The sequence below is a fragment of the Erinaceus europaeus genome, chromosome 16 (genome assembly GCF_950295315.1).
Source record: "Erinaceus europaeus chromosome 16, mEriEur2.1, whole genome shotgun sequence".
NCBI lineage: Eukaryota > Metazoa > Chordata > Mammalia > Eulipotyphla > Erinaceidae > Erinaceus > Erinaceus europaeus.
The window spans coordinates 22,909,404-22,922,342 of NC_080177.1; the positions used below are offsets into that span (position 1 = coordinate 22,909,404).

The following is a 12,939-nucleotide window of genomic DNA, read 5'->3' on the forward strand; positions in this document are numbered from 1 at the left end:
AGCTAAGAGACCAGGGAACGGGCAGCTTCCTGCATGCCAGCAGGCAGAGGGCATGGGGAGTGGCCATGCCCATTAGGAGAGGATCTTGACCTATCAGGATGGGGCCTGGACTACAGATGTGTGGGCCAGGGCCCCTGCATTGGCTCTGAGAGGGCTGCCCTCTCACAGCCAGGCCTTGAGGATGGGGCTCAGCTGGCCTTGCTGGGGGGTGGGCTCCTATCCTCAGGCAGGCCCTTCTAACTAGTCCTCTGCAGATATTCTGAAACTAACCCAAGACCAGGCTTACTGATTTTATTTATTTATTTATTTATTTATTTATGTAGAACAGCGTTTTCTATAGGCTTAAAAAATAGGGATGGTGGAGCACAATTAAAAGCATCCTCTTTGCAGGTACCACCACAGGTCTAGGGCAGGTCTGGGACCAGGCTGCAGGAAGTGGTGGATGCAGACTAGGAGAGCCTCCTAAGAGGCCAAGGCCCCCTCAAGCTCCATGGCTGGAGAGGTATCAGCTTTGCTTTTCCGGCCTTTGTGGCGGCGGCCTGTGGGGAGGACAGCCAGGTGGCAGCTCAGTCCCTCCCTTCACCCCTCACTGGCAAGCCCCATAGGTGGTGCTGAGGAAGGCCCACCTGAGGCTGTTGGCCATCCCCTCCTCTTCCCTTCCCTGAGTCTTGGGGGCATTTCTGGGCCCTCTTGAAGGCTGGTCTCCTGGGCTGTGGTTGGCTGAGACGGAAGGCGTCTTCGTGTCTGCCGTGTCCTGAGAGTGGCCTTGTTTGGGGTTGAAGAGTTCTGGGTGGAGGAGACACAGGACCCCAAGATGGAGAGCAGCTCAGAGGCGGGTTAGAGACCCACCTCCCTGCGCTGTGCTAATGCCCAGGAGGCCAGGAGAGGACGCCGTACCTGTACCTCCACTGTGTCCTCGGGACTCAACTGGGCTGCCTTGGGTTTCTTCTTTCGAGACTTGCCCCCTGCAGGATACCAGCACAGGGAGTGAGCAGCCTTTGTCTCCTTTTCTGCGGAACCCCATTCTGGGGTGACTCTTAGTGGAGTGGGGACTTGGATAGAGAAGGGTGCTGTATCCCCTGAGGCAAGCAACCCATTCCACTCCCTTAGCTTAGTATATAAGGAGTGGTTTACCTTTAGGTGCCAGGGGTCCAGGGTCCCCCTAAAATGGAACAAGAATTTAGGAACTATCCTGGGAGGGGGTCATTTTTTGGAGAGGTGGAACACAGACCCATCCTAGATCTGATCCATGTACCTCCTCTCCAAGGAACCTGTCTCTGAGGACCAACCCCCCCCCCCCAACCTGGTCATCGTCAGTACCAGTGCCAGCACCAGCAGGGCTGCCTGACTTCGTTGCTCTGTTAGCCGGAGCCTTGGGGGTCAGTGAGCATAGCATAGGGCAGGCTTAGACACTAGGCCTTAGACTTGGGGGGCCTAGTCAACCCTGGGGTCCCCACCGGGGAGAGTCCAGCTCCTGCCTGGCTATTCCACTAGACCTCTCCAGTACACTGGCTTCCCTGGGGTCCACTGGCCTTGAGGACAGAGCCCGAACCTGGAACCAGATGGTACGGCCGTGCCGGTCACGCAGGGAGCTCATGCCCGGCAGGCTGTAGCACTTCAGCCACGCTCGAAAGGCAGCAAAGTCTTCCTCTCCATCCTCTGGCCCGTAGCCTTTGCCCCCTGTGGGACAGAGGAATCAGGCAGAGGGCGGAGGGCAGACTTAAGCTGGAGGGGGGGAAGTCTGGTTGGACCTGGCCCTGACCACAGCGACATCAACTGCTGGACAAGGTCAGGCTACCAAGGCTCTCCCCCCTCCAGCTATGTGGCCTTGGGCTCGTGTCTCGCCCACTCTGGGCTCCTTCATCCTGGAGTGAAGACTCCTCACCCTGTCTGTCCTGTGGGCAACTTGGAGAAATGGAGGAGGCCCAGACCATGTAGCAGCAATGAGACTCCCAAGCCTCCCTTCTCTAGGTGGGGACCCAGGCCCTGAGGGGAGGGCAGCTGCTGCTTATGCATCTCTGGGCCTCACCCAGCTGGATCACTTCCTTGGGCACAGAGTGGCACAGCTCCAGTAGGTCGGGGTTCTGCAGCCTGGCCCTGACCTTCTGGCTCAGGGTCAGCTCCGGGCTCTGCAGGGGCAGGGGCAGGGTCACTTAGGAGCAGCTTGGCAAAACTGAGAAAAAGCCTCCCCACACACCGCAGAGAAAGGGGTGCTGAGCGGGAACACGGTCCCACCCCCCGTCCCTCACCAGCCTGCGCTGTTGCAGTGCCTCCAGGACTGTGCGAGCCTTTTCAAAGGGGGGTATCTTCAGCCTGCAGGGTGGAGACAGGGTCCCACTGAGCAGTGGCCAAGGTGGGCATGCCCAGCCCGGGGCCCGTGGTCTGCCCACTGACCGGAACAGGATCTCTGCCCGTAGGTAGTTGCCAATGCCATTGAAGAAACGCTGGTCCAAGAGGGCCTCGCAGATGGGCCGGTCAAAGGCCTTGTCCGTCAGGTTTCGTAACACGTTCTCTCTGGAGTGACACAGCTTGAGTCCACCAGCCCCTTTCTGCCCCTTGCCGCTCCCTTCCTTCCACCTGGAGCAGGTGGAACAACTTTGGGGAAGGAAACCGAGTCTAGCTCCCCTTCCCTAACCCAGGGGTATTTGGCAATGGGAATGGAAACTGGTTTTCCTATGTGCAAAATGAAAACAGGATTTGATTTGATTTTTTGGTTGACATCAGGGCTTCACTGCCCCAGATCTACTTTTCCAGATAGAGACAGAAGGAGAGAGGGAAAGACACCATAGCACTGGAAGCTTCCTCGTGGTGGGGTGGGACCCAGGTTGTGCACATAACAGGAAAGGTGCACTATCCAGGTGAGCTGTCTTGCTGACCCAACAATACAGGATTTTAGTTCATAATGCAAACTGGGAAAGGCCAAACTAAGCACTATGTTTAAGGACATACTGAGACTATGTTGTGCACACATCACCAGAGAGCTCCCGGCTCAAGAACACGGGGATGACAGGTCTACAGCTGCACCTGTGGTCCAGGACCCCTATGTGGTGGGGACGTTGTGTGGATCTGGCGGCAGTGAGGGCAGCTCTTGCCAAGCACTGAAGAACTCTTGAGGCGGCAGGGGCTGGCTCTGGGTGGCAGGTGTGTGGGGGTAGGGGAGCCTAAGGCATGGTTAGTGAACACCTTGGTGGTCCCCAGTTGTCCCACTACCAGGAAAGAGAAATACATTTTTCTTTGGGGAAAGGGTCCCAGTAAGACTCAGTGATGGAAACTAAGAACATATAAAATAGTAGTGACCTGCCAGAAGAGTGAAGTGGCAGCAATCTGGAGTCACACCTCACTGGGGAAGCACCTGACCAACCCCAGTGGGCAACCCAGCCTCCCAGGATGCATTGACCCAGCCCACTCTAGGCCTTTACATCTGAGCAGCTAGAATCCTTTTCTTGAGAACCCTGCCAGGCAGGCCTCAGTTCAGTGTCACACCCTGGGGGGAATGGGTTTGCTTAGTGCCACATAATCCCTCCCCAGCAGATCAACCTCTACCCCGTGGACTGCACGAATGTGTCTATTTGAATTCATCTAAATCATTTTCCCCCATTCCACCCCTACCTAAGCTTTATTCTGTGAGAGTAGAGAACACCTCTGTCTTGGTGTCCCCCAGTGCCCAGAATGGCCTGGCACCAAGCAAGTTCCTTTTCAGAGGAAGCTGCTGACACCATGCCATATTCTGTGACCTGCATCGTATCCCAGGCAGGGCTGTCACCACTCCCACAGGCAGGAAGGCACAGGGCACAGAACACTGACCAATGGTTAGGCAGAATGTGTGAGACCACAAAAGCCGAATCAGAAACCAGCCATCATACAGGCCTCTCCTGAATCTTGAAGCAACTCCTTCCAGCTCTGCCTCACCTGTGGTTTTAGATTTAGATGCCCTCCACTTTTCCTCTTCTCCCCTCAGCCCAGCTTTTTTTTTTTTTTTTTTTGGAGCCTCAGGCATGAGAGTCTCTTTGCATAACCATTGTGCAGATACCACCACCCCCAGTTTTTTTTTTTTTTTTTTTTTTTTCTGATTGCTCTAGATTTTTTTCTGATAGAAACAGGCAGAGATGGCAAGATACCTATTGTGGGTACTGGGCTCAAAACTGCCATGTGCATGGCTAAGCTGGCATCCTAGATAAGCTACTTTGCCACCCCAGTGCCCAGCTCTGACACTCTTTTATTCTTTTATTCTCACTGGACTTTTTTTTTTTTTTATTCTCTGCCCTGCCTCTTGGCAGCTCTCTACCCCATCAAGTTTTGGATTTCCATATCCATCAGCTTAGGGATATCCGTATCCATTCCCAGGGGCTGAGGTCCAGAGGAGGCCGGGACTCCTGCCTCCGTGGCCACAAAGGCAGCGACAGAGCCTGCCTGGAGCCCAGGGCCTGTTCTACCGCACCTGGGCCGGCCCTACCTGAACTGCTCATACTCGCGCAAGACACAGGGCCCGCGGCCCGCCTGCCACTGCCCGCTGAGGTCCCAGCGGCCGAAGCGCCGCACGTCCACGAAGCACAGGGCCAGCTGGGGGTCGGGCGGAGCAGTGTAAAAGCGCAGGTGGGCGTGGGGGGGCAGGGCATCGCCAGGCGCCAGCTGGAAGGAGCCAGACATCCCGAACCGGAAGACCAGGGCCAGTGGCTCCTGAGGGGGCTGGGCCCCGGGCAGGGGGCACAGGGTCAGTCGCAGCTCCTTGCCCCGGGAAGCCGCAGAGATGTGGTAGGCGCTGCTCTCAAAGGACACCTCGGGGTTGCGGCTGACAGCTGACTTCTCCACTCGCCCTCCGAACACCAGCCGGGTGCACACCTGGTTCACATACTGACTGGCCAGGTGCAGCTCAGGGCCCTCGGGCATCCTAGGGACAGGACGGAGGGGGGCTAGGGCCCACCTGATCTGGACAGGAAGGAATCCCCATCCTGGTTTGCAGAGGAGTCCCTGGGGTTGGGGAGGCGTGGCCATGCGGGTTTGGTGAGGAAGGCCGTTGTCCTGGCTGTAGCCCAGGGCCCCCACCTCTAGGTGTTTGAGGGCGGGGCGGGGGTGTCGGGCTGTGTTGCACCTTCGAGTAACCTTTGCTGCGTTTAGAATGCAGCCAGCTCCTTCCCTGACTCTCACCTCATTTCTGGGCATCCTGCCATCTCCTTTCCTCCCAGGCGCCCCTCAGTGCTTGCTCCAAGCACACTGTTCCTCTCACTTCTGCTCTGTCCTGCTGTCCCCTCGGTCTGGGGCACTGGGGAGAGGTCCTACCCTACTCCTGCAAGGTACACCCCCCCACCCCATCTTCTTTTCCTCTGCAACCTAACAACTGAAATTGCTGCTCGAGGCCACTCTGCCTCCCTCCCGCCACAGAGGACCCTCCTCTGTGACCACCAGGACTGGACGAGTGGCCCTGACCTGCCGGAAAATGCTGGAGGACAGCCCGCCCCGCCCGGGGCAGGACAGGGTTTCAGTGCAACTGCTGGTCCTCAAGGCGGCGAGGACAACGGGGGTGGTGGGGGGCGCGCCACCCTCCTCCCACCTGGTCACTTCCACCCCACTTTTCTCTCCCCCGGGAAGTCGTGGAGTGGAAATCCAAGGCTTGTGCCGGGTAGAAGGAACCACTTAACTAGGGCAGGCTGCTTCATGAGCCCCACCCTCACCCCGATTTCATCTTAGCGCTGCCCGGGGCTGGCACCCGGAAAAGTTGTGGGGAGATAGGGGATTGCAGGAGAAGGTGATGGTTCCAACGCTGACTTTGCGCGGGGCAGCGTCGGTCCCTGACTGGCTTCCTTCTCTCCTTCCCCGGCGGCGGAAGCTCTATTAGCCCCCGCGCCTCCCGCCCCTCCCGCCCCCTGCCCCGCCGGGTACCTGCGCGCAGCTCCGCCTCCGCCCGCGGCGGCTCCAGGAGGGGGGGGGGGGGCGGGGGCGAGGGGCGCGAGGCACTCTGGGAGCGAGGCGCGGCCGCAGCGCCCCTTGGGAAGTGTAGTCCGCAGCCTGGGGCCGGAACGCGGGGCTGCGACCCGGTGCTGAGGACTCGGCTTAAGGGAGCGGTCGGGGGCGGTCACCCGGCTGGCACCCGGCTGGGCGCGGATGCTCATCTGATGTCCGGGTCGCGCCGGCCTCGGGGTCGGGGGAGCAGGAAACGGCGGAGGCGCCCCCGCAGGTGCGCGCAGGCCCTGGGGACCCCGCTCGGGCGGAACCGAAAACAACCGCCGGGCCTGCGGGAGGCGAGGCGAGGCGAGGCGGCCAGGCAAGGCTCGGACAGCTAGGCCCCTGAGTTCCATGTTTCTGTGTCCTCTGTGATTTATGTCTTCAGGTGTGCTTCCCATGCTGTGATTGCAGAGCAACTCATGCATGCTTTGTTTTGTTGTTCTCTTTTTGCCCGTTTAAATTAAGGTATCATTTACATATACTAAAATGTACCCTTTTTAGAGTTCATGTTTTGCCAGATACATGCATTTAGGTCACTGTGACCGCCATCAACAGAGAATACATTTCCAGCCCTTCCCCAAATGTGTGCACCTGGTATAAAGTCAACACAAAACATTCATAACTGAAGGAAAAACTAAATTTGATTTTGGAGACAGTGAAAATGAAAAGGCAAACATGCTCCTGAGTTCATGGATCCCTGGCTTCTCCCACAGAACTCTATTATACACCTTTGTATTGTTTAAATATTTTATTTTTATTTTTTAATTTATTTTTTTGCCTCCAGGGTTATTGCTGGAGCTCGGTGCCTGCACTACAAATCCACTGCTCCTGGAGGTTATTTTTTACCTCTTTTGTTACTCTTGTTGTTACTGTTATTGCTGTCGCTGTTGTTGGATATGACAGAGAAATCGAGAGGGGGAGAGAAAGACACCTGCAGACGTGCTTCACCAATTATGAAGCGATTCCCCCCCTTGCAGGTGGGGAGCTGGGGGCTCTAACCCGGGTCCTTGTGCTATTATTTTTTAAATAATCTCTGAAAAATTTTATTTTATTTATTTATTTATCTCCGGGGTTATCGCTGAGGCTCAGTGCCTGCACTACAAATCCACTGCTCCTGGAGGCCATTTTCTTTTTTTTTCTTTTTTTTTAATATTTATTTTATTTATTTATTCCCTTTTGTTGCCCTTGTTGTTTTATTGTTGTAGTTATTATTGTTGTTGTCATTGTTGGATAGGACAGAGAGAAATGGAGAGAGGAGGGGAAGACAGAGAGGAGGAGAGAAAGAAAGACACCTGCAGACCTGCTTCACCGCCTGTGAAGGGACTCCCCTACAGGTGGGGAGCCGGGGTTCGAACCGGGATCCTTATGCCGGTCCTTGTGCTTTGGGCCACCTGCGCTTAACCCGCTGCGTTACAGCCCGACTCCCGCTGGAGGCCATTTTCTTCCTTTTGTTGCCCTTGTTGTTTATCGTTATTATTACTGTTGTCATTTGCTGTCGTTGTTGGATAGGACAGAGAAATTAAGAGAGGACGGAAAGACAGAGAGGGGGAGAGAAAGATGCAGACCTGCTTCACCACTTGTGAAGCGACCCCCCCCCCCCCCCCCCGCAGGTGGGGAGCCGGGGGCTCAAACCTGGATCTTTATACTGGTCCTTACACTGGTCTTTGCACTTTGTCCCACTGCACTACTGCCTGGCCCCCTTTATTTTTTTTTTAACCAGAGCACTGCTCAGCTCTGGCTTATGGTGGTGGGGTGGAGGATGAACCTGAGACTTTGGAGCCTCAGGCATGAGAGTCTCTTTTCATAACCATTATGCTATCAACCCCTGCCCTTGTTTAAATACTTTACAAGAGGAGCGGGTTGCATTGGATCGACCTTCTCGTGGTGCATCCCGTGAGTACCCATTCATTGGGGAAACTGACGATCCTTCCTAGCCGACTGAATCCACATGGATTCCAGTCACTTTCAAAGCCAGCAACAAGCAGCTCCTGACAGCTTTGCTATTGACTGGCTACGGAAGAAGGGCAAACGCTAGAAGAAGAAGAACAAGAGGAGCCAGGTGGTTAGAGCACATGTTATAATGCATAAGGTCCCAGGTTCAGTCCCCTAGTCCCCACCTGCAGGGGGAAAGCTTCAGGAGTGGTGAAGCAGGGCTGCAGGTGTCTCTGTCTCTCCCTCTCTATCTCCTCCTCCTCTCTTAATTTCTCTCTGTCTCTGTCCAGCAATAATAATAATAAAAAGAAGCAGTGAAGAAATGCTGCAGGTGTCTCTCCCTCTCTTTCCCTTTCCTCTGAATTTCTCTGTTTCTATGCAATAAATAAATAGATAAAATATTTAAAAGAATCTTATTTAAAAATATCTTATAAGGGGGCCAGGCCATAGCACACAGTGTTAATCACACATGGCACAAAACACAAGGACTAGTGTTAGGATCCCGGTTTGAGCCCCGGCTCTATACCTGCAGGGGGGAGTCGCTTCACAAGTGATGAAGCAGGTCTGCAGGTGTGTATCTTTCTCTCCCCCTCTCTGTTGTTGTATGCTTTACATTGGGTTGTTCTAGATCTCCCCCGCCAAGAGAATTGGATCAGTCCTGTTAGTTTCGTGGGCCGCTTGGCCCCGCCCCTAGGAACCCCACCAGAGTTCCAGAGTTGGAGAGTTACAGAGTTAGAGAGAGTGCTTGCGCCGCCGCAAAGAGACAGCAGAGTTCTGTTTGGTGATTAGTTTGGTTTAGTTTATGAATCGTTGTTCCTGAATAAAGAAATACAGCTTCCCTGCCCAGCCGTGTGTCTCTGGTCGTCTCTGTTACCCGCCCGTGAAGCTAGCCCGGCCGGCAAGAGCCTCCGAACTTTAACAACACTCTGTCTTCCCATCCTCTTTTGATTTCTCTTCTGTTCTATCCAACAATGACAACAATAATAATAACTACAACAATGATAAACAACAAGGACAACAAAAGGGAAAAAACAGTCTCCAGAAGCAGTGGATTTGTAGTGCAGGCACTGAACCCCAGCAATAACCCAGTGTGCTGGGAGATGGTATATTGGCTAAAACATTGGACTTGGAAAGATGAGTCTTGAGTTTGAACTCTGGTTCTGTCATTGATTAAATAAGTACTTTTTTTTTTTTTTTTAACCTGCGGGGTTATTGCTGGGGCTTGGTGCCTGCACTACAAATCCACTGCTCCTGGAGGCTTTTTTTGTTGCCCTTGTTGTAGTTATTGTTACTATTGCTGTTGTTGTTGGATAAGACAGAGAGAAATGGAGAGAGGAGGGGAAGACAGAGAGGAAGAGAGAAAGACAGACACCTGCAGACCTACTTCACCACTTGTGAAGCAACCCCCAGCAGGTGGGGAGCCAGGGTCTTGAACCGGGATCCTTAGACTGGTCCTTGTGCTTCACACCATGTGCACTTAACCTGGTACACTACTGCTGGGCCCCCATAAGTACATCTTTAAAAAAGTAAATATAAGATTGTGTTCCTTGTATACCTTTTTTTTTAAAAAAAAAGATTTTATTTATTAATGAGAAAGATAGGAGACAAAGAGAAAGAGCCAGACATCACTCTGGCACATGTGCTGCTGGGGACTGAACTCAGGACCTCATGCTTGAGAGTCTAATGCTTTATCCACTGCGCCACCTCCTGGATCACCTTGTAAACCTTTTTAAAATGTTGGCATTGGGAGTCGGGCAGTAGCGCAGTGGGTTAAGCACACTTGGCACATAGCCCAAGGACTGGCATAAGGATCTGGGTTCGAGCCCCCGGCTCCCCACCTGCAGGGGTGTCACTTCACAGGCGGTGAAGCAGGTCTGCAGGTGTCTTTCCTCCTCTCTGTCTTCCCCTCCTCTGTCTTTCCCTCCTCTCTCCATTTCTCTCTGTCCTATCTAGCAACGACAACATCAATAACAACAATAATAACTACAACAACAATAAAAAAACAACAGGGGCAACAAAAGGGAAAATAAGTAAATATAATACAAAATAAAATAAATAAAATGTTGGCATTAATCTAGAATCTGTCCTTGGCCCTCACTACACTTGCTGAGATTAATGATGTTTTTAGGGTTCACAACTATACCTTTTGTTATAGATTCTCTGCTGAGCTCAGACCCTTAAGTCTATCCTGGCAGCTCAGACGTGTCACTCTGCATGTAAGAAGGCGCGGAAACCTCCCTCCCTCCCGGGGTTTGCACCCCACTGAGCACCCCATCTGGGAGCCATCCAGACACCTCCCTCCTTAACCCTCCTGCAGTTAGTTCCCAAATGAATCCTCCTACCGTCTGTTGCTCTACTCACCACCCTCCCAATTCAGGCACCCCTACCATCGCCTGGGGGTCCCCTGCCCCAGCCTGGGCTCCCTGTGTCCGTCTTGCTGGGAAGTTTGGATCTTTCCTATTTCCCAGTGTCTCCTCTTCCTCCTCCTTAGTTAATTTGCCCAGAGCACTGCTCAGCTCTGGCTTATGGTGGTGCTGTGGATTGAACTTTGGGCCTCAAACATGGAAAAAAAAAAGTCGGCTCCGGGCAGTAGCATCTTGGGTTTTGTGCACATGGGGCAAGCACCGGTGTAAGGATCTGGGTTTGAGGCCCAGGCTCCCCACCTGCAGGGGGGTCACTTTACAAGTGGCGAAGCAGGGCTACAAGTGTCTCTCTGTCTCTCCCTCTCTGTCACCCCCTACCCTCCCAATTTCTGGCTGTCTCTATCCAATAAATAAATAAAGATTTGAAAAAAAGAAAGAAGAAAAGAAAGTCCTTTTGCACAACCACTATGCCATTCCCAGTCCCACCACCATGCTCTCTTCTTAAAGCCCAAACTCCTTTCTGGTACTTTCAAGACCCATCTAGGTGTGGTCTTTCCTAGGGAAACACAGCCATCCTAGTCTTTTTACTCACCTCTGGTTTATACTTAGACTGAACTGGAATGATTCACTCCTACGGAATCACTCTAATGCTCAGCCAGATTCTTTGAACATGCTGTGTCCTGTCTGAAGACACATCCCTGTGTTCCCCCTTCCCACTGCATGCCTTGCAAGCCCTGCACACAGTCAGTCTGGCGCCAGCCAGCCCTCTCCCCTGTCCTGAGGGGCCCTCACTTGAGTCATCCTCAGGAAGCATTCCTAACACTATACAGTTAGGTCCCTGCCCTGGAAGTCTTTAACAAACACTAGAACAAAAACCCAGTACAAAGGAACCCATTGATGAGCTGATCTTCCTCTTTGTAGTCAAAGACTCTCAATCAGTTGAATGCAATGTGAACTTGAGCCAAGAGTCAGGACAGGACCTGAATGTAGTGGTTCTGTGATGAGGTCACATCTGGAATCTCCCTGTTGTCTGTCAAGGAGGACAGACCAAGGCATGGAGGAGTGACACAGTGACAACCAGACACCAGCCCCCAAAGAAACAACCCAAAGGGTTAGATGAAAAGAAAAAAGTGTGACCTTGCTTGCTTGCCTCAGTGTGTGGGTAACACGTAGTCATGAGAAGTGTTGTCACTGTCGAATTCCTTAGACATTAACTGGAACTTCCTCATCACACATATACAACGCATCAGCCATCTACACATATGCAACGCATCAGCCATCTACACATATGCAACGCATCAGCCATCTACACATATACAACGCATCAGCCATCTACACATAAACAACGCATCAGCCATCTACACATATACAACGCATCAGCCATCTACTGTGACAGCCCACGTGTAGAGCCATTTTCCAGAGCCATCTGAAGGCTGTTCCTGGCTTCAAGACTTCTTTTCAATTCTTTGATAAAGTCACCTCAAAATATAAGTTGTTTGCTTTCAGTTAATAATTGTTGGTTAATTGCTTGTTTGAAATATTTGTTTTATAAATTCTCAATATCAATCTCTTTATTAGATGTGTGATGTGCAAATATCTTCTTCCAGTGTCTTGGTTGCCTTTTTATCATTGGGGCAGTTTCTTTCAATGTATAGAAGCCATTTCATTTGATGTAGTTTCATTTACTTATTCTTTTTATAAATTTTATTTATTTATTAGATAGAGACAGCCAGAAGTTGAGAGGAAGGAAAGACAGGGAGAGAGACAGAGAGATACCTGCAGCCCTGCTTCACCACTTGTGAAGCTTCCCCCTGCAGGTGGGGACCGAGGGCTTGAACCTGGATCTTTGCACACTGTAATGTGAGCACTAACCTGGCCACTGATGATTTTTTCTTTAGCTTTTCAGGATTGTGGGGTTGAGTCTCTGAACATATCTTTGAAGGTAAGGTCCTGGAGCATTATACCTTTGGTTGTTTCTATGGATTTTACAGTTTCTCAGGTCTAGTATTTAAGTCTTTAATCTACTTGAGTTAATTTCAAAATTAAAGGCGTGAAGGACAGCTACCAAATGGCTACACTCATATGTGGAACGTAGGTGACTAAGGCAAATGAACTTGCAAAAACAACACCACCCAAAATAAAACAACAAACAAAAATAAAGAATAAAAAAAGGTTTCCTGGACTTTGTTGTGTGTGTGTGTGTGTGGTGTTTTATATGCACCTTGTGTGGGTGTGAGAATACCCTTGGGGGCCTGGGGTGGCACACTTGGTTGAGCACACATGTTACCGTGTTCAAGGAATTGGGTTCAAGCCCCTGGTCCCCACGGGGGGGGGGGGGGGAGCTTCATGAGTGATGAAGTGGGGCTGCAGGTATAGCTTTTCCCTTTCCGTCTCTCCCTTCTCCTTCAGTTTCTCTTCACCCTATTAAATTCGGAAAAAAATTATGAAGAAAGAAAAACGGGCTGGGTATTGGCACACTCAGTTGAGCACATATAGGACCTGGGTTCAAGCCTGTGGCTCCCAGTTCCAGAAAGCCAGTGTGTGTGAGGGGGGTGGGGCGGTGGGAGGTGAGCTTCACAGCAGTGCTGCAGGTATCTCCACTATTTTCCCTCTTCTCTCTTGATTTCTCTATCCCTACCCAGTAAAGAAATAATACCCCCCTCAAAAAAAAAAGCCACCGGGAGCATTGGATTCATTGTGCAGA

The 12,939-nt window shown here is 52.1% G+C and overlaps 1 protein-coding gene across 2 annotated transcripts; it reads right to left on the minus strand.

Moving 5' to 3' along the window:
- Window positions 1-308: 308 nt before the first annotated feature.
- On the minus strand, window positions 309-6,208 carry NEIL1 (nei like DNA glycosylase 1). 2 transcript variants are annotated; one of them, XM_016189431.2, is made up of 10 exons: window positions 5,878-6,208; window positions 4,454-4,888; window positions 2,395-2,514; window positions 2,250-2,313; window positions 2,030-2,129; window positions 1,553-1,680; window positions 1,135-1,162; window positions 898-965; window positions 627-786; window positions 309-539 (listed from the first exon to the last, which is right to left on the minus strand). In XM_016189431.2, exons 1-10 carry the CDS (start codon window positions 6,105-6,107, stop codon window positions 463-465), a joined length of 1,410 nt encoding a protein of 469 aa, XP_016044917.2. In that variant the 5' UTR covers window positions 6,108-6,208; the 3' UTR covers window positions 309-462. The 2 variants fall into 2 exon arrangements, with proteins under 2 accessions (XP_016044917.2, XP_060030727.1); XM_060174744.1 differs by lacking the exons at window positions 1,553-1,680; window positions 2,030-2,129.
- Between the last annotated feature and the right edge of the window lie 6,731 nt (window positions 6,209-12,939).